Consider the following 25,076-nt stretch of genomic DNA (forward strand, 5'->3'; position numbering starts at 1 on the left):
CACATGAAGGAAAAACGTTAAACAGTGTATCACGAGTCTCCATCTTTCTTGTAGGCGATGAGAGGGATGCGATTTAACCTCTTTTCGAACCGAGATTTGACAAAGTATCGTAGGTCTTTGGTCCCGCGAGGACAGTAACTATCGTTAGAAGCAGACGCTTCCACTATCCCCCCAGTTAGCTGCAAAATTAATCGATGATAGTTCCGCGTAACGATACACGGTAATCGACTGCCATCAAATATTTAGTAAACCAAGCCTTTTGCGCCGTGAGAGTAAATTTCTAAACAGTAGACCGGTATCATGGGACTTCTGAGCTATCGCACGTTTATGGAAGAGTAAATCTCAGCAAATATTTGGTAAATAACCGCTCATTATTAATAGTGTAATATATTTAACAGATTGACTCTGGTAGTAAAAGATTTAAGCATGAAATTTGAAGATTAACGAGGAACAAAACTATACAGACACACAAGAGATATTTTGAAATAGCATCTTTTTGTGATTCTTTTTAGAAGGGAAAGAAAGAAATGAAGTTATTGAATTTTGAGGTATGGTATAATATATATTTAACGAACAAAAATATTTTTTTTAAAGTAAAAAAGAAAATTATAACAGATTTCTAAGCCTATTTCATGGGCTGCAGTTTTCAATCGGCGTGAAAGATCCACCTCGTAATTCTTGACCGAAACGGAAAAACCAAAAGAGGATTAAATTCTTATATATTTTTCTTCACGATGAACTAAAAACGTTCGTCAAAAAGTTTATTTAAGTAATTGTTATAGCACCTTAAAGTTTATTTTTTCCTTTTATAAAACACATTTTTTCTTTAAACCCGCCAAAATTTTTAATTTCACACTATTTTCTGCCTTTTTTTTAGAAAAGGAAGATGTGGACTGAAAATGATTGAGGAAGCGAAGGAATAAATTAGAAAAAGGACATATGCTTGCAAAAACTGTAAATTATTTGTAGTCCTTAAGACAAAAATTAATAAAGATCTAATAAATACCATACTTTTCAAAGTCAACATTAATTAAATACAGCAATATATGAATCTAATAACTGCACAAACAAAATATATAGAACCTTTCATTTTAACACATTTTACTTGTTCTAATATTAAGACCAGGCTTTCAACGAAAAGACGTCTTTAGCAGCGAAGCAACTTTCTTACTTTCTAGCGAACCACCCATACTTAGACGCAGACAGAGCTTACGTTGATTCCAAGGCGTTCCCATTTCACGTGATTTTTGACGCTGATTCCCCCTGAGAGCTCTTACACAAGCCGATGACAAGGTTCACCGGTCTTAGCACCGGTTTCATCCCCTCGCGAACGATTATCGATCACTATCGAGAGGCAACTGGGAGTATAGATTAGTTTGAAACTCGAATCAATTATACGCACGACGAGGAGGAGGCGGCTCGGTCGGCCAGACGAGCTCGGTACACCAAATCTAATTAGTAATGCCGATTTAGCAAACCCTAATTGCGCGCCAACATATCACCCGCAATTTATGCGACACCCGTGTTATGAATCACTGGGGTCCAACCTCCATGTTTTCCTGTCAGCCTCCAAACCACCACTTTCGTAACGTATGTGCGTTACCTGCGTGCAAGTCTCCGCCTTTCTCTCGCCGATTTCATATTAATTTCCATACTTATCGCGATGATCGTGACCGTGGCTTCATCGTGTTGCGAAATCTCCTCTGATGGCGTTGGAAGCCGCGCTTCGACTAATGCCCCGCATTTCAAACACGCTGACGGTGATGCCGTTCGCGTGTGATTCGCTTGCGGCTCTCTGAGTGTGATTAGAGGTCCCGGAAAATGATTAAAGTGCTCCCTGATTGAGGGATATCATTGAAGAGATTTTGGGCATTTGTGAATAACTTGTGGAGTGGATTCAGAAGATTTTATGATATCGATGATTTAATGAATCGGATAATGATCAGCTTACGCGTAATTTCGTTGCATAATAATTGATCTTGCAATAACGTGATTGATCCGAGCAGATTTATAAAAGCATTAGGTTGCCCGAAAAGTGTCTTTCTTTTGTAGACCAGTGTCTTACAACAGCGCATTTCTATACAAACGTGAAACCAAATCTGTGAAATGTCGCGGTGTTTATCTCAACAGAACAAAATGGATCGTACGTAATTCGATAAAATAATACAAAACGGAAAATGGTGCGCATCCGTTATTTCCTTATAAAATGAAAGAAACTTTTCGGACGACCTAATAATATATAGATATTTGTAAACGAACGCATGATAAAATTTGTCAACGAAGTTATTATATTTCTGTCACATGTTAGCCACATATATTTTTCGTATTACGTATATTATACGTATATCGTGTTATTCGTATGTGTATATTTTTCTAGGCGAGTAGAAAGAAATAAGAAAAGAGAACAGAGACCGCTGTGAGAAAATGTGTTGTTATGAAAAGCAGACTATATATTTGTGAATATACTTTGGAATAAAATACAAGAATTTTAATGTAGTAAACAGATTAATCTAATTCATCAATAAACAAAGGTGCAAAACTTCCATCCATGGCTCTAACATCGATAGCGTCCACGGTGCTGATGTTTCGTCGTATAAACAAATTAATCGTTAAAATCGAATGCATACGATTAGCGGTAGACTGATTCATCGATAAGCTGTCATTACATCAGTCTGCTAACGATCACGTTACCGTACAAACGTTTTAATAGTGGCGTTGATACCCCGACCGCTTTGTTCGTGGCTACGTATAAAACTCATTAACGATATATTGAAATCGAAAGCGATGGTAACGCGCTCGAATTTGCGGTCGATAATGTGAGGTATCCCCGTTTGTTTCGTTATTGTTCCACACAGAAAAATTTGACAAGACGTCATAATAGATTCCTATGTTATAATTTTAATCTTATTAAGAAAAGTAAAGTGGATAATGATTACAACTTGCCATTTAATCTACAGAATGTTTAAATCGCATTTAAATTGCAACAGCTATTTAGAAATTAATAATGGTCGCTCGTATCATTCTAATAATGATCATTATTACATGGTCCGCGTTATTATGATAATTACAACATTCGGAGACCATTCGATCACCGGCAATTAAATTATGAATAACCAAGTTACTTGCGTATGAAATCGGGAATAACAATCGCTTGGTCTGGTATATTGTTAATTTATTTCAATTCATTTTGTCGGACGTAATAATCGAGCGAACGTCGAGTCGATCGATTTGCACAGACACCTATGATAGGGTATTAAACGGTCAGCCAACTTCTGACAAATTTAAATTGATGACTGTAACGGAGCCCATTTTTCGGTTTATTAACTTTCGTCGGTTGTTTAATTGAAAGAAATGATTAATCGATGGCGAAACTATCGACGTACGGGCCTGGTAAAAAGTTGAAAATTCGCCTGTAACCTGGCTATAATCGAATCCGTGTGTAGGTATGTATCGATTTGTCGCGTTATTGGTTCACCGAGGACAGACTCCCAATCAGAATAGAGGTAGGGGATTGAAAAAAAAATTAAAATTAATCGTTGCCACAACCCCATTTCGGTTTATTAGTTTCCTTTCACTAGCCACTATCAATAGAAATGATTAATCGTTTGCCATTCGATGGCTAATTAATTGAAAGCTTTAATCTATCGATGTCGTATATCTCGTCGTTAAAGGCGACTCGTTAAACGCATACCTACATTATTAGTACAAATTAAACGGTTCATCGATTCAACATCTTCTCGTCAATCCTCCTCACCAACGATTGCAATCGAATCAACCGAAATTATAGACATAATTTCCACGCTGAAACGTAGAAATAATGAAAGTAACGATGAAAGTGAACAATTCGATTAGATCAGAGGCAGCAATCAAAACTGCATCAGACCAGTTGATTAAATCGTGAGCTGACTGAAGTTTACGTTCGATAATTGCAAAATGATTTCTTCCTGGCGCTGCTGAACTTCTGTCTTCGACTTCGACTTCGTAATTAGTTTCTTCAAGTATCGATAATTCAGTTTCAACTTTTAAAATGCCACGTTTATCGCGATAAATCCATACGAGATCGAATTTTTCGACCACTTGACAAATTATTAAAAGAAATCGATGATAATATCTTATCGTGAATACGATGGAAGAGCTTTCCACAGGGACAAATCGTTGAAAATCTCCTTCTACTTCTCCAGGGAGCTGCCATAATTTCAAATAATCGAAAAGTTCGCTGGGGGAGAGAAGTTCTGGCAACTCAATTCACTTTGACAATTCTTCGTTGAATATCGTGACCGTCTTCCTTCTCCGTGAAAGACGCTACTTGTTTATGCATTCACCAAGACGAAAACTCTATATCTGTGCGACGTCCGGTCCCGTTAGAATCCACCTGTACGATTAATTCGTTAAAAGACAATGTTTATTCTACGAAAAGAAAACACGATCTATAATGTAGTCTCCAATTTCACGAACATCACTGAACTTTCCAAGCATCGTTGCGAAGTGACAGGAAGTAATTTTGTAGTTTGCAACATTGCTGCAGATCGCTCTAGAGAGTTTCCGGTGTTTCCCCTAGTTTTCGAACAGTTCCAACAGCGTTGAAAAGGCCGTTTAATGGGCATTCGTAGAATATCGCACTGTTCCTCCATTATTGTCGCTTTTTTGTACCGTTATTTTACGAAATGAACATTTGACGATTACATTGGACAATTACAATTTCACAAGCGATCATTTGATCTTTGTATATCACAGGAAGAGACTGGTACGTCAATTTGACATAGTTGCATCCCGTACTATATTTAACATGTGCTTATCGCATTGAGCGTTAATCATCTTATATTAAACTTTGTGTCCGACCACATAGTCGACCAGTAGTCCTAAGCTACTTAACCGCGTTCTATAGTAGATGCCTGGACATTATCTTTTTTTTTTTTTTTTTTTTTTTTTGTTTAACGTGGAGGAAATCCGCGCGGACACCAGGTCGCTTCTGGGGAAAAGCGGCGTGGTAGTGCCGGACTCCAACCGACTAAAACCTCCACGATGACCGTCACGGCTGCGATCGAGAGGGGCCCGGGAACCGGTGTAAGCGATACACCGGGCCCGCCTGGACATTATCTGCGACAATTGTAACGTTTCTGTTATTATCTGTTATTACACAAACTACTAAACTAAATGCTTCATCTAAAGTATCTTTGAATTTCAAACAATTACAATTAACTTATTCATAAATAAAAATTCAATTTGAACGTTCGATTAATATCCAATCAACATTTAAGCAACTTTCACCTTTTACAGATAATAGATTAATAGATTTATTTATAAGCGATTAGATCGATTTAGTCGATAGATGGCAGAACATCCGAAAAGTGTTGTGTAAGTGTGATATCAGAGACGATACTACGGTCAATTTAATTGCTTTGACGCGGAACGACTCGACAGTGTATTTGAAATTTATGGCATTGGCTTAGCGACCATTTCATCAGACGTCGTATACAGCTGAAAGCTTCTTCAGTGAATACATTTATTAAGCAAATTGAATGCGGTGTCATATTCCTTATCAATATTAGAAGCCTTGACCGCAGAAGGAATAACATCCATTCCACGTCTTACATACATTTCGATGTAGTATCTTAACAATTTCTGATAAACAATTGGGATCGTAGACCTCGTCTACAAATTAAAATTTTAAACGAATAACTTTCACGAGGTTACGGTCTTAAATTTAAATCACGGAACATTTTCACGTTACGACACAGTTCACCAGGAAATAAAAGTTGGCAGTTTTATGAGGACATGCGCGTTACGCACCCTGCGATAAACCATAAGACGACCATTTCGTTGGGCTTTATTACTGTTTTCCATCTTTTTAAATTGTAAGGATAAACACATGGATATCTTTTTTACTTCCCCTCCATAAAGCTGGACCTTCGTCTAATGGTTGGAAAATGTTTAGGATTACCCAGAATGAAATTACAGAAACAGACTGCAGGATTGCTGAAAAAGAAGCGTACAGCAGAGATCTTCTTCAGTTTCTATGCATACGCTATGTAAGGTATTTTCAACGCGGAAAATTCTCCTATAACACATATGACAGAAGATAACATAATATACTATAATACCAATATAATATCAATTTTAAACTTTCTTAAATGAGAAAATTACATTTTGGTGTCGATGTTATTCCTTTAATAAACTTGCACACGAACAGAACTAAAAAAGTCGGATGACTTTTAACTGCGATAAAAAATAAAAGATACAAATAACATATCCTTTTTTGTTGATGTAAAAGTTACTATAAGAATAATTATTTATTGGATGTTTCAAGAAATACACGATACTTGTCATCCTCTAATATCTTTCTATTGAGATCGCGTGGAGGTATAAGGTGATAGATTTTTCATATTGAATAAATTTAGACGATCATGAAAATACTTTTATTTTATACCAGATGTTCCATGTATACGAATTAAATATTCTCAGCATCTAACTATTCGCTCAACACTCTCAACGTGATATCAAACTTCGCTTTCTTTACTCTATCCTTTTACTGTACGCTGAAGAAAGTATCCGCAACTCGCTAATTAACTTCCCACGAAGAACAATAATAAATGAGCGTTTAATATCATTGTTTATTCCCACGAAGGCTCTTGAATTTGGCCACGAACTCGAACCGAAGTTTGGCCTGAAGATTCTTCGTGCAGAACTTTTGTAGTATCATCGGTCCGTAAAACTTACCGAGGTCAACTACCTTTTGATGCAACGAGGCTTCCGTCACGGTTAATAAAAGACAATTCCACGGTGACCACTCTTCGTCATTTCGAAATCTCACCAACCTCAACTCTTCTAAATTATCGTTTTCAGAAATGGCCGATTTTCCGTGCCAAATATCGTTCACCAAATGGTAAACGGCTTTTGCATCAATAACAAAAGCCAGACTGGTGTAACAATAGATTCTAGCTTCACGACGTCTTACATCACGAAGAAGTCTTTGATACGGCTCGTATACGAGCCGAGGCCCAGTGCGAACTCTCACGTAGAGACAGTAATTGCACGAAGAGGAACGGGACCATTTCTCGCGTGGGAACTTCTCGAGAGGCAATAGTCTGCCGCAGCTCCTGCAGATAGTTTTACAACTGGTCCGGAACCAACTGATCAGCCTCGAATCCTCTCGCTCGTTTCTCAAGGACTCCCTTGCCAATCTCAAAAAAGCCATCTTCAGGCCACTTCTTAACCAATTCAACTTACTTTCCTCCACGTTACGGGTCAACAGATCAATCTCTTGATTCAACAAACGTACCAGTTCATCAGATTCCTTACACGTATGAGGCTCTATATCCTTTCTCAACTTAGACAACATCTCAATTCTTTCCTTAACAGTCATATTTTCCTTCGACAACTCTTCGAACGTGCCTCTAAAGCATCTGGCGTGCTGTACAAATGGTGTAATTACAGGAATCGATTCTCCATGACTGGTTTTCCATACGACAGGCTTGCACAACTCATCCAAGAATTTTCTGTATGATTGCTCTCTCTTTTTTAATTTGATAGTGGTTTTCCTCGAATCAATAGCTCGCAGTAGCTCTACCTCCTTTGATAGGATTAAACTGCACAATGCGATCCTGGACGACACGAACAGCTGTTCACTCGCACTCTTCGTCTCGTAGATACGCCAACGATCCAGCAGATTGTACAGCAACTCGAAGTCCGCCCTGGTACTCGGCGACGTGCGGTTTAGTATCACGAAATCCCGGCTGCGATAGAATCTCGGTACTGGCTGTATTTGCCGCCGGTTCGTGTTCTTAGCGCAGGCTGAAACGCCGCTCGACGAGATCGTGGTTTGCCGGCCGCGGTGAGCTCTGCGGGCAACGTCGAACAGACGTTTGAACAGGTGTTCCTCGGAGATTTTGTTCGTCGCCAAAAGTTTACGCCACGGAGTTACGAGCTCGTGTGCGCGCTGTGTTCTTCGTTGACACGTTCGATTCGAGGAAATCCAAAGGATTTTAGGGAACAGACGGTTTGGCGAAGTTCGGGGGTTGAAAGCTGGGCTCTTGGAAATATTTCATCGGGTGAAAAGTCAGTGGAGAGCATTAAGCGCCAAGTACTAAACTAATACTTTGAATTGTAAAACTGTGTAAGTTAATCGAAGTAACAATTCGATAAGGTTGGAGAGGTTTAAAATTGATCTATATTACGTTAAATTATTGAAAATGGCGTGAGAAAGTTTCGAGTCCCGGAACAGTGAAATTCTGTTCTCTTAACCAGTTTCTCTTCGACCTACCTATGCAACGCGAGTAAATTGTGTATCTTACCGCAACATCGAGCTTTACGCTTCTCTTCGTACCGGCTAGAGCACTTAATTAATAAAAATAACTGATTTAACGAAGCTTCGTGGCTTTATTTCTGCCAGTCACGAGATATGGCGAAAACCTCCCCTGTCCTGCTCGTATTCTACTCGCTACCTTAATATCCGCCGTTCGTTACTTTACCTGTAAAACCTCTGTATCTTTACGATGCTCTCTAGAATCTTCTCGTTCGAGTAATCCTTGAATCTCGGTTCCTTGGAATTTCTAAAACTTTGTATAAATCTGTCACGGACGTTAGGAAAGAAATTCGTCTGCACTTCAACGTCACATTCCACATTCGTAAATTTATTCACAGTAAAATTTGTCTGCGTTCTTTTGTCATTTTTGTCATCATGTTTACCAGTTTGCGTGCACGTGTTCCGATAAATAGTTCCAGTCAGTTTGTGTTTCCAGCCAACTAAGTATGATTGTGTTTTAATCTCTGAATTTTCCATTTGAACTTTAATTAGTCATCAGTGGTATGGCTACACGGTCGATCGAATTAACTATGAAAAAAAAAGGAGAAACGCGGTTGTGAAAGTATAACCATGGGCTAAGAGCTAGCCTGAAGATAATGGTAATGTGGCTAGTAAAGAAAATTACTGTGCCAAGGTTTAAAGGATTCGTTCGGAGGATTGCATCGTCCGCCGTTTTACAATTCCAAACGAGCGTTGTTGGACTCCACGAGAGAAAGAGCGACCGAAACTGACTACTCGGATTTAATCGCTGGAATTGTTTTTGCGTGTCTTCCGACTTCCACCGTCGTTTTCCACGTTGATAATCGTTTTGTTTTACTTTCCTCTACCTATCTTTGGATAATTTCCTTGTGTAAGTTTCTTCTCGATTTTAAAATCGAACTGATCTTTGGAATACAAAAAGATTCTTAATCTTGTTGTCTTTTTCTTTTCTTGGTGTGATAAATAAAATTATTAATACCTGGAAAAAATGGAGGACCAGCGATTGTAAAGTTTGCACTTTTCTCGATCTTCAATAATTTCCTCCTAGAAGCTTCTCCTTCTTGTAACCAAACTGCACCTGGAAATACAAGAGATTTCTTGATATCTTTTATTCTTTCATCTTTTTAACGTGGAATACAAGTAACGAGCCCATTGTACTCTGGGAAAAATAAGAGATCAATTATAAATAAATGTAAGGATCGTTGTCCTTGAATCTCATTTGCCGTAACTCAATATTTCACTTGATCTAATTGTAGAATTTACACGAAATCCATAATTTAGGCTGAGTAAATGCAATTCGGTATTGTCCATTACAAGTGTATCGCAAACCAGAAGTCACATGATACTCTGCACAAACAACGAACAGTAACATTGGAGGACACGTGGCGCATTGTAAACATAATCACGTGCCATTAACAGTGTAAATCACTGATGTGACATTAGAAATCACAAAGGGCAAACAGGCTGTCTGGTGAATCTGGCAACCTCATAAAATACCGCAAATGCAATCAATGCAGTGGGCCCCTATTAAATGCAATTTAAACATCGATTACTAAACTTGTCACTTATTCGTATACTCTCTACTGATTCACAAAAGATGTTTATGCATACATAGAATGTAAGAAAGTTTTTAGGAAATTATCAATTTAAAATTGTTCAGTTCCATTAGAATAAAGATAATTGCAGAAATTAGTATGCTTTTAATGGTACAGCGTTTTCATTTGTATTTAATTCTTTGAAAGAAGCAAAGGTCCAAATTTCCCATTAGAGAATGAAAGTATAATATTCCGTGGCACGAGTAGCTTTCAAGTTATTAGTCTTGAACATCGTGGTCGAATGTGTTTTCTTCCCCGTTAGTTTTCGCCCCGTAATGGCCAATGAAAAAATCATAAGCATATAAAGTTAGCCATTGATATCCGAAATAAGCAAACAGCGTAAATATTATAACGTCAATCATCGACGTATTGCGTCATAAATTCAGTCATAAACGTAGATGTTATCGGTGACCGCTTAGTGTAGCATAAATTTCACCGTAAACGAACATGGACTGGCACAAATTCGATTATGAATAAGTATATTGCAAACATAAATTTGACCACAAATAAGTTGGAACCAGAAAACTATCGTTTCGTTCGCGAAAATATTCCACGCGACTAATCAATTAAAATAAATTATAAGTAGACTGTGGCTATTTATGAAGATTTATGAAAATTTAAATTTTTATGAATATAACGAAAGAAATAAAACCAGAGCAGAAATTAGTTTCATACACTAAATATCATGACAAGTACTAATTTTGTACTAACTTTGGCTTCCACAAAATTTCGTCAACCTATGAGATATTTTTAAAAAACATACACTATAAACCTACCAACTTGTTTTCATTTTCAATTTATATTATATTAAAATTCTATTATTTAATAAAAAAAATGATATTAACATCAGAAGAGTAACAAAAATATACTGATTATATTCTTCTGTTATGATCATGATTAAATTATGATTCAATTTTCCATAAACATAAATATCATAATTCAGAAAACACCGAAAAATGTTTTCTGAACAGCTTAATTTTTATCTTTTTGCGCACACAACTAAAGATACGAAAGGATATGACGTATTACATGAGGAAGTTTAACTTCCACAGACTTCCAAATTATAAATACCTGTTAATTCAAGCCCCGAGCAGCGCTTAATTCTTTGTTATCCTGCCAAACGCCGGCTAAAGCTTTAGCATCTGCGGCGAACAGAGAAATGCACCCTTCAAGGTTTTATGGCTGATGGAAATCCAGCCGGTAATTCCGGAGTGCGCGGAAATGCACCGGCGAGAACGCGGAGAACCGTAAAACTTGTGTACCAGCGCGCGTTGTACGGTCGATGCATTCAATGCATCGCGTATAATTTGGCCCTTTAAACAAGAAAAACACGCATGTGTGCCCGCGTGTAGTTTATTTCTACTTTTTTTTCACCCTCTTATTTCGTTTAAAATGATTTTAACTTTTCTATCTTTTTTCCATCCCCTTCTTTCGTTTAACACAGTTTCAATCGAGCCATTATAGAATACCGGGTCGTTCCAGATATTTCACTCTCTCTTTTTCTTTGTCTCTCTTTCATCTTGCTCACGAAAACATTGGAAACTCTGGAATAAGATGATACTGGAGTAAACGATGGAAAATGAAAATTACGATTTTCTGAATTTGTACGTAGGATACGCAGGCTTCAGAGAAATAGTAAGCTTAGTTAGTTGGAGGTTGGTTGGATTATATACATAGTAAGACTCGCTATAGATTTTGGATTGGACGAATTGTAATTTAATTAGATTTCGTGGAACGTGTAATAACATGGAGAATTCATTTTGCACGTGTAAACTAGTCCCATGAACTAAGTGTTTACATTTCGTTTATTAAACGTTTGTGGCCGACTGAACACGGAAATTTAATTTGTGTTTAATTGGATCGCCAGCAGCTGACTAAAGGTACATCTGCACATGAAACATTCATGATTCTGCGAGGAGGCGATGAAGTCAAAAATGTACGAATCGTAACAACTAAGCAAGTGCGAGCAAGCATCTTCTTCGAATCGCGTTTTATCCACAATTCTGTTTTTTGTGTTAACAAGAAATAAAAATAGCGGGCATCATATTTCTCTTCAATTTATGAAATACAGAATGACGATGTATTTTCTATTTGTGTACACTCCCAACTTGTTTGTAAACATTCTCGCTTTGTTTATTTACATTGCAAGGATTTGTTTGTTTATTTAGGTTTTTAATATTTATGTTTGCTACCATGCATCTTCATATTCTACAGAGATTTTTGTGTCAAGAAATTGTCAGAAAAATCCATTATCTTCTCAAGCTACGAGAAACATCTGAAGATATTTCAAGATCGAAAGAACGCCCGAGTAAAAGTTTCCATAAATTATTACGTACGATTTTTCTAAATTTTCCACTCACCGTGAATTATGAATTATTTAACGGGGAAACGAAAACAAAGGTTGTTAAGATACCGATACGAATGCAAAAATATTTGAGTAAATTGACTGGAATGGTGAAGAAATGCAAAAAGGGAATCGCCAATGTAACCGCTGCATCTGCGAGTGCACCCACGCTCAACCGCCGAGTGGATGGTTTTTCATCCCTCCATCGGGATTAACGTTTTTTTTTCCTTTTCGAAATCAAATATAAATATTCTAAAATAATATTCCAATACCCTGAAACGATAACTGCAAAACTCCATTTTGCTGAAATTCCATTGAAATTCACGTTCGAAAGAGTTCTGCGTCGAAAATGAACAACATTTTCGAGCCAAACCCAACGAAAGATACATTTTATAAATATAAAAATATAACCGGAGGAAATATTACTGAATATTTCGATTAAATCGTTATCGTTAAAAGAAGGTAGAAAAGAGACGAACTCGCAAAACGGACGTTCGTATCGATGATAAATAAATGATAATTAAGGGTCGGGTTTCGTTGATAATGCTATCACCAAACGTCGAAAAAAAGAAGAATGAATTCGCAAACGTGATTCGCAACACACTGTATTTATCTCGAAACGCGCGAATAACAAATGATTCTTTTCCTTAGAATCGATACACGATAAATTAATAATCAAATTTAAAAATTAACCTCATTATACATAGATAAACGAGAAAATATTTAACTAACTCGTGACATAGAAAATTCGACAAAGCAAATGTATAAATGTAAGAAGCAGAAGAAATAAAGAATTGAAGTATAGTCGTAAATGAATGCAACGTATTCAAAATGCAATTCGTCCTTTTTCGATTCAAATAATATTGTTGTACTCTACACTAAAGCTACTTTAAGCTATCCTATACCTCAACTCACTCGATGTTCCTCTTGTTTTGTATAGTTTACGACGCTCTGTGTTACTTTTATAACGCCTCTGTTTATCAGCTGCTTTTAGTCTCACGATTATTCATCGTTCGTTTCGTCGTGATTTGTCGTCGTCACCGAGAAATTTATTGTCTCTCGTCTTGTTCAGCTATAAATTGCCCAACGACGCGTGCACTAACGACCAAGAGGCAAACGATGGCAACGGCGATGGCGGCATAGCGTGCCTTGAAATAACGCATGCTATTAGATTTATCAAAACGACATCGTTGCACAGATAAAAAACGTGAAATCGGTGCCGGGAACGATCAGACAGAAAAGAAAGAACGGAGCTTTCAATGCGACGCAATCCATGTAAGAGACTTCTGCACCACCTTAAAGGTCAAACCCTTAAATCCACCGTTGCCAATGACAACCTGCTTGGTCGATCGAAAGCACTTTCTAGTCCATTATTTTTCGATTTTATATATCGCACATTCAAAAAAAGAAGGAAATCACCATCCTCCAACTCTCCTCTCCTCGATCGCTGCCAGATACAACAAAAGAAATCTAGATGAAGATCGTCTAACTTGCAATCGTCTATTTTTTTCTTTTTATATACTTATTTTCTATAACAATTAATTATATGTATACAGGGTGTTTGGTAACTGGTGGTACAAGCGGAAAGGGGGTGATTCTACGCGAAAAAAGAAGTCGAAAAAATAGAATAAAAATTTTTCGTTTGAGGCTTTGTTTTCGAGAAAATCGACTTTGAATTTTCGCTCGGTACGCGTGCACTTTATCACGCCTCGTTATAACGGATCTCACTGTAGATCGTTGTCTCGATGGAAAAATCAAAAAAAAAAGAAAGAAAAATTAAAAAAAAATTTTTGTTCTATATTTTCGACTTCTTTTTTTCGCGTAGAATTACCCCCTTTCCGCTTGTACCACCAGTTACCAACCACCCTGTATATAAATACATTTAAGTAGAAAATGACCTTATAATTTAATTATATTGAAAGAGTGAACAGACAATTAGATACAGCAAAGTATATCACGTAAAAAGATAATCGTCCACTTTGATCGCTGGATTGTACACCGCTTTATCCTCGATTTTCTGAAATTTACCTTGAAACTCCTTCTCAAACTGTCTCAAATGCCTGCAACGAGTTCAATCGATACGTTATTTCCACTTCTCTAGCTTTAAAACCGTATGTGCACGTACTTGAATTGGTTTTTCGCTAACTGATGAGACAACAAGATTTTTTCGATAAGTGGCTTCGAGTATACGCTCGCGAAATCCTTGATCCTGCAATGAACGTCAGCCTCTTCCTCAGTTAAAAGGATACAATTCCACGGTGACCACTCCTCGTTTACGTCGTATCGAACGATCCGTAATAGGAACATATCTCTATTTTCACTGACTACAGAGTGGCCGTGCCAAATATTGTTCACCAAATGGTACATGTCGTGTTTTTGCATCATAAACGCGATGGCCGAAGGTGATTCTCTTTTCGTTTCCTCATAGCGTACACAGTCCAGTAGAAATTTGTAAGGGTCGTAGTTCACGTGTCTAATATTTCGTTCACGCAACCAAGTACAACCTTAAAGCAGTAAAAAAAAAAAGTTTAATGCATATTTTCCGTTTAAATTTTTCGAGAAATTTAATGTCAAACGAGCTCAATAGTACCAACGCAAGTAGACAGCCTTTTCATCCTTCCATGAACAGTGAATTGGTGAATAGGAAGCAATTTCAAACAACTGTGACACAATTTCGTTATAGGTTCTATTGGTTCTCGCAATTTTTCATCATCTACGTTCTTACAAAAGTATCTATCGTTGTTCACGCAACAGCACGAGTGCGACGTCCGTAAAAAGTTCAAGTAACTGTCTACATCGTGAAAGAGAAAGCGGAAAGAAGTTTTGTTAATAATTCTTCTGCCACCTTGGAACGTTACAGGACAAAATCTCGTATATTATTTTTTTCTTACAAACTATCCTTTCTCGAAAGTAGCCTAGTGACATGCGTTTCATCCCCCTTGCCAAGTAGGTCAGCTCTTCGTCCAAGAGTCGTATCAAATGGAAAACAGACACACAGTTGTGTATCTCCAACGATTTCTTCAGTATCGTGAGCATCTCCATGCGTTCCTCGCGAGTAACATCGTAGTTCATCAACGAGTCGTAAATCATTTTTAATTCTCTTGCCTTCTGGTTTCTCATTGTGTCCATTTCCAGCAATTTATTCTTGTAACCGTTCCACAGAATAGGCTTGCAATTAACCGCAACAAATTTCGCGCGTTTCCGCTTCCTGTAGCGCTGCTTCACCGCCTGTCTTTTCTCGTCGATTACATTCAACATTTCTATGGTCTTTTCTAAAATTTCGTAATTTTCTGCACATCTCGCAGGTTTAAAGAAACGTAGCTTCGCGCATTCAAGGCGATCGCGTCTCCATTTTTCAACCAAACCATATAACAGATCAAAATCCGATCGAGTTTTGGGATGAATTGTTCGAAGAATTTCCTGCTGATGCCTCTTCCTGAGACATCAATCGATATATATAATATGGGTTTGAGCAACTTTGTACATTTCACGTGTTTTAAATGTTACATACCTGTATAACATTATCTTTTCTGCTTCGTATAGCTTACAACCTTTGACTAACTCTCGATACTGTCTCGCATATTCTTTAATATACTTCAATAATTTGTATATTCTATAGTTTCTTTGGATAATTCGCGCCTTTCCATCGTAATCCAGTCGTTTCATCATTTCTTCGTATGTTTCGTATGGTTTTGATGTTATATATTTATCCGATTCGGCCGATATAAAGTAATCAGATCTAAACAAAGAGAAAAATATAAATTAACGAAAAAGAATGATAAAAGAAATTCTCGATTATTGAAACCAAGCAAAGGAAACTAAGAAATTGAAGAAGGAATTGAAAATAAAATTAGAAGTATTTGTTTTAATTTAAATGCAAGAAAACCACGTATACCGCCACATCTGTGTTGGATGAACGCATGGTGTTTGCGTAAATACATCTGTCCAAGAAATATATTGCACTTTTTTACTGCACTTTTCTTTTTCTGGCTTCCTTAGGGGGCCTGTTTGCGATTCGGCATTTAAATACTCTACTTGAGTAATTTTATGCTTCCATCCTCCCAAATAAGGTTTTTTTATTCTTCGATCTTCCACTTCCACGGAACGGCAGCAAACCATTTTGAAATTTTGTATATATTAATAAGCGTTTTAAACAAAAAAATATTTGCTTAGTTAAAACGATTTAGTTTTAAAGAATAATAGTTTAAATGTTGAATATAGATGCAAACTCAAACGAATCTTGTTATTCATTTTTTTTTATTAATATTCATGTATATATATATATATATATATATATATATATATATATAACATAATGTATTATTATCGGATAATGTTATTTATTAAATACACAACCATTTCAGAGTATTATTTTTATTAGACATACATCACTTTCTCTTCTTTCTGATTTTACAGTGAAATTTAGTGTTTCAGTTTAATGTTACAATATTCTCTCGTTCCTGTACAATACAGAATTTAATAATGTATAAATCATGTCTTCCTAAAATGTAGGGAATATAATACTCATAGACGCAAACAATTTAGATCACGTTTGATTAATAAAGTTACGGATTGTTATTATAAAAAAGATTACCGGAACATGTGTTACATAGCTGAAGCCTGCAATATATATTCAAAATGTTGCAGATGTCACTAACAAGAACTGTTAACAATTTCATTAATAAGATGTGTTACTATACAACATTTTGAGACTATACATTCTATATTTTTGTTATTTACATTTCATAACGATCTGTAAATTTCACGAACCTTATCCTCAAACGATCGACGCATTCATTCCTAATATCCACATGAATTCACTTAAAACATACGATTTATGATAAACTATATACAAATATCATTTTCATTCTTTATAGAAATTTATCCACAAAATATGTACGATAAATAATACATATCTGTACAATGAAGGGTGTATCGTTAATAAAACAAAAAAGGGGGGGAGCTTTAAACATTGTATTAGACAAAAAAAAAGGCATCCAAAATCAACACAAAAATATTTTCTGCACGATTAGAGCTAGAATAAATAATATGTCATTTATAGCATGAAATGATGGCCGTTGCAAATGATTTAGATCAATTTTATCAATGGGAAATGTTGATGATACGAAAAGTCAAATACTGGAGGTTCTTTGGAATCCTTTTTATGCCCATCAGCGAGTAACTTTAGAACCACGAAATTCGTTTTCGCCACTTTTAATAAATCATTGATCTGTAAATCAAGCACTATAATGAGTAAAATATGTTTAATACAAACATAGGAATCGAAAGGTTTAAAAATATTTACCTCATTTAGAGTACTAGAATTTTGTGGATAGAAAGACAAAGCTCGTTCTAACATATTTCTAGCTTGATGAAAATGACGACAACCGGCTAAGTACAGCATTTCACTAGTAACCTTTTCCTAGGAAAATAGAAGTTAAGAAAAAATGCTCCATGCTAGTTAAAATCAAGAAGAATAGGCCACTATACTCACGTTTCTTTTATGCATCTGTGCGTTCGTCATATCTAAGAATTCTTGATAATGTACCGGAGGTGGAGTGAGTAATGAAGAAAATGGTAATAACCTGTGCTCATATCGAACTCGTTCTGAATCAAATGGCGACTCAGGAAGTGGTATTTTACCATCCATACGGAAACCAACTAAAGCCTATAAAACAAATTTTATAGATGAAATTAAATCATGAAGATAACATTTTATAAAAAATCAGACATGCGCAACTTACTTTGTAATATCCTCCACATATATTTTGCATCGCTTGATACATTAATATTTCTAAATTATACGGTCTTGATGTTGATTTTTTCTTCTTGTTTTTCGCACTCTTCTTACCACCTCTACCTTTATGTGTATCATTATGTACATCATGTTCCATCAAGAACGTATTGGCTCTTGTAATAGCCGATACTAGCCATCCATAAAGAAATTCATATAGGTACCAAAATATATAGTGATATTCATGCACCGAATATAATTCCAATTCAAAGCCACTTAATAAATACATGACCATAACTCGTAGTGTATGATACAAGATCCATGTTCCAAAGCAAGCTAAATGTGACCTTGGTGTATCACTTTTCATTGACAAGGCATGTAAAAATCCATCAACTCTTTCAGCCTGGCAAAATTTCAAACATACATTAGTTTAAAGTTATGAAATATTCCAATGTTATGAAATATAAATTAGCTTTTAAACTCACTTCATCCTGTAATATTGCAAAATCATCCAATAAATGTGCTAATTTGTCTCTCTGTCTTGCTCTATTATGGCCAGTAAGTTGCAACAAACTACCAAAGAGGCCCACACAATGAGATAAGAAACTATCAACATATTCCTTAGCTTGATGATTTTGAAGTAACGTGCTCTTTGGCATTAGTACCGGAGGTGCTATGAAATTCCGCGCTGCATCTTTCAAAACATCGGCAAAATTTTGCACACCGAATACTCGATTTGTTGTAGGTAAATAAACTATTTGCAACATTGATCTGGATAATATACATGGACTTCGTCGTGAAAATTCTAAAAAAAAGTCCTAAAAAGAAATCAGTGTACTTGGAATTTATGCCAAAAATTTTTAGTAACCTATAGATTTTGTCTTACCAAAGCTGCATGAAAACCATTCTGATTAGTAATCGTAGTAACTGTTCGAAATCTGTTTAATAGCTCATCCAAATATTTTAAAGCCTCTAGTCTTGGCTTTATTTTTGTATACCGTGGAAATGTTGGTGGTAATAATCTTTGATTCACCATAGGATCAAACCCCATAATATTTGGATAATTTGCTACAATCATTACATAATACATGATGTAAACTATATACTATGACGTAAACTATAAATTTTGAAAAACTTACATATTTCATCAGCTTTTTCTCCACTGTTTACTGTTTTAATCATCATTTGAATCATATAAGAACATCTTGATAACAATGTATGACAATCGTTTAAATTTTGTTGCAACTGTTCTTTCTTTCCCATTAATGATAAAATTTGATAAAATATTTTAGTAAATCTAATTCTGGCATAGAGTGCTAATCTATCACCATACTGAAAGAAATAATAACAATTTCAGTAATTAGTTATATCCTTAGTCATTCACAAAAGTTTAATAAATGTATTTTGTGTTTCAAAACATGCACCTACTTCTTTCTCTGATACTATATGAATTGGTTTTATTCTTTTCCCAGGTAGTTCATCTTCTACTTCTCTCAGCATGGATATGATCTTTTGTTCTGTAATATCCTGTTGCAATCTATAACCATAAGTAACACTCTGGAAATCTTCTTCCTCAAAAACTAATGCTTTATTGATGCAATCTTTAATTATTTCAATTATTTTATATACAGCATAACAAAAGGTTCTCAAAGGTTTATCCACTATTTGACTCGGTTGGTGAAGATATAAATTAGTGAAAACTGTTTGCGCTAAACTATGGCCTTCAAGCCAAGACACTATGCACGCATATGTTGAATCTATTATTCCTATAACTTCTGATGGTGTCAAATTGTCCAATTTCAATGCACCAGAGTCAACAGCCTGTGTAAAAGTGCACGGTTTGTTGTTGCCTCTATTACATAGCATGCCAACATCCATTTTTGGATCCATCATTTCAATTGCAGACATAGCCTCAAATAATCCAAATAACTCATCACGCAATAGTTCACCCAATTCCAACTCTAAATAAACATAACAATAAAGTGTTTTGTATTGTATTAAATAAATATTTTGTATATAAAATATTGTTTCGATTAATTCATGTCATTAATCATTATAAATTAATTTCCCATTAAATAGTGATACTTAAATGCTAACAATGTTATTGGATAAAATTACATGATTATTTGAACAAAACAAGTTGTATACAAATGAAAACTAAATCGTCTCTACCATAATAAAACAAAAAAATATGAGGGGAGAAAAAGAAATAAAAAAAAACTTGTAAAGCAAGCATTTGCAAAGGAGAAAATAAGTTTGTAAATAAGCACCTGTAATGGCATCGAAAAATTCTTGGGTAATATCCACCCAATTGTAAGTAACTTGGTCGAATCTGCAATGTAAATAGATATAAAAATTAAAAAATATCGCCGAGAATTACAAATAATGTTATACGTTAGGTTATTTTCCCAAAGCCTAGCTGTAAACGTAACATTCTTATTTTAATATTTCCATGTAATTACACGTTAGTTATCGGTGATTTTTCTATTACAATTAATATATCACAACTCACTGTGATTCTTTATCTTCGCCCATGTCAACCGAATTCTGTTCCTCTACCATGGTCGCCATTCTTGCAGACTGACCTGTCACATTTAACGGCACTGCCAACAGTAGAAGCTTCTACATAATCCTCGTATCAAAAGTTAACCCCTGAGAAGCTCCCCTTACGTCAAACAGGAGTTATATACTCACAGTCTTGAAATTATTGGATAAGTATAAAATCTCCTATATTGTTTTATATTTATCAGATGAAATGTATTTAGACAAATCGTGTGTAGATATACAATGAAAATATATATTCAGATAAAATGATTTTAAGAACGTTTATATTCAAACATTTGAATTTATGACAATTTCAGGTATCCAAAACATATTGTAAACTAAAGAGCAATCCACGGAATCAAGCGTTAATGTTTTGTCTTGTTTTATGTTTAGTAATTTTATTTCAGATTTTAAATGGATGATAAAGTATGGAAGAATAAAGTCTCGCTATATTTTGAAAATATTCTCTGTCTCTATCAAAATTTATTTGAATACTAATGTTATTTTCAGGAACTTTTAAACAAACTAAAAATACTCCGTCAAATAGGATTCGAATTACAAAAATTTTATAACTTGTTACGATTAATGACGATTGATTTGAAAAAAATTATAGATTATTTCACTTCGTTAAATTATAATTAATTTTTTATTCTTATTAACGGGGTTAGGTTAATGATATTTATTAACACTTTGGTAAAGTACATAAATTTAATAATATTTCTTCTAGGTGAGTGAGTTAAAGCATTTTTGAATATAAATATTTGAAATCTGTGTATATATTTAAATAAATCTGCAAAATGGAAAAACATATAATGAAATTGGTACATTAGGTAGGTGTTATAAATTAAATGTTCTACAATTTAATTAATCGTAAATTTTTATAGGTTATTATAAATCAGGATAAATTTAATCTCTTTATGTAAGTAGTTTATTACTATTGTCGTTTGTAACATGAAAATATTATAATCCCTAGGACGATACATTTTCTGAATGAAAATTTTAGTTTTACATAGGAATTATCCTTAACGATTCCTTTGCACTCTTTCCAGGTGTTATATATATATATATATATATCATTGTCAGCATAACGTAGCCGTGCATTTTCTGCTGCATTATACAGAATACATATTCTAGTCATACACACATATATATTCACCTGTATACATATATATTATGTTAAATATCTATGTATCTTCGCTTATGGGTCAGCATTGGCTCGATTCCAAGAATATTTTACAAATTTGGAGCTGTTCGAAGTCTGCTCAATAAAAAAAAAAGAAAAAAAATTGCATGAATCTCTTACGTTTGATCGGTTTTATCTTTGACGAGAACTTATTAAAATTTGGACATAATGGGGATTATATTATCAAGATTTCGCGTAAGTCTCCGGTAGTATGTAAATAACATTAATACTGTATTACGGAGGTTAACATTTTGTCATGTTATAAATCTTTTACTAAGCATTCGAAAATAATTTAGATATAATATTTTATAACAAATGCTTAAACTTTTAACGCATAATGTATTACGTTTTATAATATTTAAATGCAATTAATTCAAACACATTTCTTTATATATGACAAATTTTTAGGTTAGGCGCGAAAATAAGGAAGTTTTGAATAAGTTTGCTAAAAAATAACTTTATTATCATAATATATAATAATATAAATTCTTAAACATTTATAATTTATGATTTTTGTAGCTTAATGTCTATAATCATATTTGAATAAGATTTCAATATTGAATAATTAATTAACATTGACTTTTAATATATGCAGAATTCTCGTACAATATAAAATTATTATTCAATGATATTACGTTCAGATTATTTAAATTTTGTCAAACCAAAAAGACAGAAAGTAATATATACATACAAAGTAAAAATACAAGAAAATAAAAATATACATACAAATGTTTGTAACTGCTTTGTCTTAAAAAATTGTATAAAGATACTTACCTATTTTATGTTGTATAATAAAAATTATTATATAAAAATAAAGTATTATAACCTGAAACATAACATAAATTTCCATTTGAATTTGATAATTAAATTTCATTTTTTTTTTTAAATATATTAGTATGTAAATAAGTACATTGAGAGAAGAGAGAGAGAAAGAGAATATTATATATGGAAATACTTTTCCTTTTATTACTAATGTAATTGGGTTAAAACAAATTATTTTTATATTTCAGAGGAAGAAAACAACAATTGAAATTTTGGAGGATCTTGATGCGGTAAAATATTTATATTCTTTTACTTGTATTTATGTTGATAACTAGATAAGTAATCAAAAATTCCTTCTTTAACAGAAAATTAAAGAGATAGAAAGATATGGATATAGTACAGAACAAAGACATAAAAAGATTGTTGGAACTCTGATATTATATAGTGTGATACTTTATATTATAACAGCATTCATTTTTTACTTTTATTTCTTCCCTGCATCACTATATGATCAAATATTTTATATCATTCCACTGTTAATTTTTCCAATTCTGTAAGTATTTTAATTGTATTTATTTCCTTTACTAAATTATTCAAGAGGTATAACAAAATGTATCTCATTGTCACAGAATATTGCTTACAAAAAAAATGGTAACCTGGTATTATAAATGTAAAATTTCTAAAAATCAAGATAGATTAAGTAGTATGCAATCTGAAAAAAAGAAAATTCTAGATGAAGTTACAGAGACTGAAACATATAAAAAAGCTAAAGAAATTCTGTTAAAGTTTGCGCCTGATCAATTAAGAATGACTCCAGTAAGTAAATCTATAATATAATTTCTTTATTTTAGTTACATAATATAATCTTTACAAATTTTTAATAATTGAATTATTTTTCCATCTTTCAGTTGTCCCCGCAGGTTTGTATTTTACACGATAAAATATATGAAGAATGAATTTTTGATAATTATGAGTATCTTTTTGGATAAGAAAGTACTAGAGAAACATTTGAATATATAGAAGATAAAAAGTCTAGTAAAAGATTCTTTCATTTTAGACAACTTTTAAAGTGTCATCATCAACAGAAACTCCTAAACGATCAAGTACACCACAGCATATAATATCTCCAGTATCACCTTCTACGGAACTGAGAAGACGTATAATAATAAATCAAAATCAACCACTGAATGTGCATAGTGGTATACCTGCTAACACTGGTCTTGCCCCAGTTGGCATAGCTCCCACTCAGAATCCATTAAATACTTCCTTCCAGGGTGGTATTAGACCAGTTAATACTCCAATTCGTGATTATCGTTAGTATTTTTAGGACTACGATTACTATTTTTTATTTTTTTAATTTATTAAAAATTAATTTATTCAAGTAAAATTTTTTTATTGAGGTTTTTTGTTACTAGGAACTCCGTTACCACGTCCAGTATTATCGCGGCAAAGGACTTATTTGGATCGATTGATTGATTATCTTGTTGGAGATGGTCCATCGAATCGATATGCATTAGTGTGTCGAAATTGTGAGTCTCACAATGGGATGGCTCTCAAAGAGGAATTTGAATATTTCGGTAAACATTTGTCATAATCTGCCAAAAAGAGTTAAGTATAAAGATTTAATTACGTTACTAAATATTCAAAATATATGTATTTTGATTTTGTAGGATTCAGATGTTGTTATTGCAACTTTTGGAATCGTGCAAGAAAACAGAAGCCATCTGCTCCGAAATTAACGTATAATGTTGCACATAGTAGTTCATCTTTAAATACTTCTGAATATGTAGCATCTGATCCAAATGTAGCAGAACATTTAAATCCTCCGCAAACGGAATCAATAAATGCATCGGATACAGGTTTGAATAAAAAGAAAGCTAATGTATAAACTGTTTGGGATTGAAGAAATAATTGGAATCAATCGAAAATAATTTTTAGATTCAGATATCGAAGTCGTTGAGCGACCAACAGAAGCATTGGAAAAGATTGAACACGTAACTGAACCAGTTAAAGATACATGTGGTAAGTAACGTTGTTGTTAATCATACTCATAATCTAATATATTTTTTGGTATTATAAATAATTATAATTACAGATGAACCAAACAATGCCGAGCCACACAATGCGGAATCGGACACTACGGAGTCCGAAACGAAAGAAGCACATAATTGTGACGAGAGTGATGAAAAAATGGATATCGACGAATCATCGTCTTAAAAAAATATATTTTGAAATAATTTATAACACGAAACTTTTTGTTATGAAACGCTATGTGTTAACAAAATATATTTTGAAATAATGTGCAACATGAAATTTTGTTCAATCCTAATCGTAAGATCTGCAAAAGGTCCACCCTAAGTCCATGCTTTATAATGAATCCTTACTATATAAGTAAAATATATACTTACTAAATAATTATGATATTGGGTTCTTTTGCAAATTTTTCTCTGAGATAAATCTTTCATAGTTACGTTAATTCAGATCTGCCATCTTTACTAGTGATGAATCTGAACTCTTAGGAATAAAAAAGCAAACAAACAAAAAAAAAGAAAAGCATAGATAATTTAAGAATATTTTTTCGAAAACTGATCGGCTATTTATTGTCTTTACGCGAGAGGACAATTATAGGTATT

The 25,076-nt window shown here is 34.1% G+C and overlaps 4 protein-coding genes across 7 annotated transcripts in view; 1 reads left to right on the forward strand and 3 right to left on the reverse strand.

Moving 5' to 3' along the window:
• Nucleotides 1–24,756, forward strand: part of LOC138182441 (endoplasmic reticulum junction formation protein lunapark-A-like) — a 102,263-nt gene extending 77,507 nt beyond the window's left edge. Inside the window, exons 1-10 of one of the 3 annotated variants that reach the window (XM_069118302.1) lie at nucleotides 21,586–21,876; nucleotides 22,692–22,733; nucleotides 22,809–22,996; nucleotides 23,073–23,259; nucleotides 23,352–23,363; nucleotides 23,501–23,756; nucleotides 23,859–24,020; nucleotides 24,114–24,302; nucleotides 24,382–24,465; nucleotides 24,539–24,756. In XM_069118302.1, coding sequence (XP_068974403.1) covers nucleotides 21,850–21,876; nucleotides 22,692–22,733; nucleotides 22,809–22,996; nucleotides 23,073–23,259; nucleotides 23,352–23,363; nucleotides 23,501–23,756; nucleotides 23,859–24,020; nucleotides 24,114–24,302; nucleotides 24,382–24,465; nucleotides 24,539–24,660 — 1,269 coding nt within the window. In that variant the 5' untranslated portion in view covers nucleotides 21,586–21,849 and the 3' untranslated portion in view covers nucleotides 24,661–24,756. Of the gene's footprint in view, nucleotides 1–21,585; nucleotides 21,877–22,691; nucleotides 22,734–22,808; nucleotides 22,997–23,072; nucleotides 23,260–23,351; nucleotides 23,364–23,500; nucleotides 23,757–23,858; nucleotides 24,021–24,113; nucleotides 24,303–24,381; nucleotides 24,466–24,538 lie in introns of those variants that run through there. The other 2 variants (XM_069118304.1, XM_069118303.1) reach the window with 2 other exon arrangements.
• On the reverse strand, nucleotides 6,511–9,151 carry LOC138182609 (IQ motif and ubiquitin-like domain-containing protein). Its single transcript, XM_069118642.1, has 2 exons — nucleotides 8,469–9,151; nucleotides 6,511–8,027 (listed from the first exon to the last, which is right to left on the reverse strand). The coding sequence occupies exons 1-2, from the start codon at nucleotides 8,777–8,779 to the stop codon at nucleotides 6,605–6,607; spliced, it is 1,734 nt and encodes a 577-aa protein (XP_068974743.1). The 5' UTR covers nucleotides 8,780–9,151; the 3' UTR covers nucleotides 6,511–6,604.
• On the reverse strand, nucleotides 14,175–16,369 carry LOC138182598 (IQ motif and ubiquitin-like domain-containing protein). The gene is given in 6 exon segments (XM_069118623.1): nucleotides 14,175–14,338; nucleotides 14,341–14,724; nucleotides 14,811–15,011; nucleotides 15,112–15,656; nucleotides 15,732–15,959; nucleotides 16,116–16,369. Coding segments are annotated over 6 exon segments (1,746 nt in total). The 5' UTR covers nucleotides 16,340–16,369.
• On the reverse strand, nucleotides 17,238–20,798 carry Naa35 (N-alpha-acetyltransferase 35). 2 transcript variants are annotated; one of them, XM_069118268.1, is made up of 10 exons: nucleotides 20,467–20,798; nucleotides 20,225–20,286; nucleotides 19,383–19,915; nucleotides 19,094–19,286; nucleotides 18,841–19,022; nucleotides 18,440–18,772; nucleotides 17,965–18,357; nucleotides 17,715–17,888; nucleotides 17,526–17,636; nucleotides 17,238–17,450 (listed from the first exon to the last, which is right to left on the reverse strand). In XM_069118268.1, exons 1-10 carry the CDS (start codon nucleotides 20,523–20,525, stop codon nucleotides 17,310–17,312), a joined length of 2,181 nt encoding a protein of 726 aa, XP_068974369.1. In that variant the 5' UTR covers nucleotides 20,526–20,798; the 3' UTR covers nucleotides 17,238–17,309. The 2 variants fall into 2 exon arrangements, with proteins under 2 accessions (XP_068974369.1, XP_068974368.1); XM_069118267.1 differs by having other exon boundaries at nucleotides 17,526–17,642; nucleotides 20,467–20,788.
• Nucleotides 24,757–25,076: the final 320 nt, after the last annotated feature.

Source organism: Bombus flavifrons, chromosome 8 (genome assembly GCF_040668555.2).
Source record: "Bombus flavifrons isolate JBK064 chromosome 8, iyBomFlav1_principal, whole genome shotgun sequence".
Lineage (NCBI taxonomy): Eukaryota > Metazoa > Arthropoda > Insecta > Hymenoptera > Apidae > Bombus > Bombus flavifrons.

Bases quoted from the DNA above. Each gene is read 5' to 3' on its own strand.
- LOC138182609 (XM_069118642.1), bottom strand. From the start codon at position 8,779: ATGGAAAATTCAGAGATTAAAACACAATCATACTTAGTTGGCTGGAAA. The intron at 8,028-8,468 runs GTAAAGTAACGA...TATTTCCAAGAG, and splicing joins AAGATACAGAGGTTTTACAG to CCCAGCTTTCAACCCCCGAA.
- Naa35 (XM_069118267.1), bottom strand. From the start codon at position 20,525: ATGGCGACCATGGTAGAGGAACAGAATTCGGTTGACATGGGCGAAGAT. The intron at 20,287-20,466 runs GTGAGTTGTGAT...TTTACATTGCAG, and splicing joins GGCGAAGATAAAGAATCACA to ATTCGACCAAGTTACTTACA. The intron at 19,023-19,093 runs GTAAGTTTTTCA...TAATGATTGTAG, and splicing joins AGAAAAAGCTGATGAAATAT to CAAATTATCCAAATATTATG.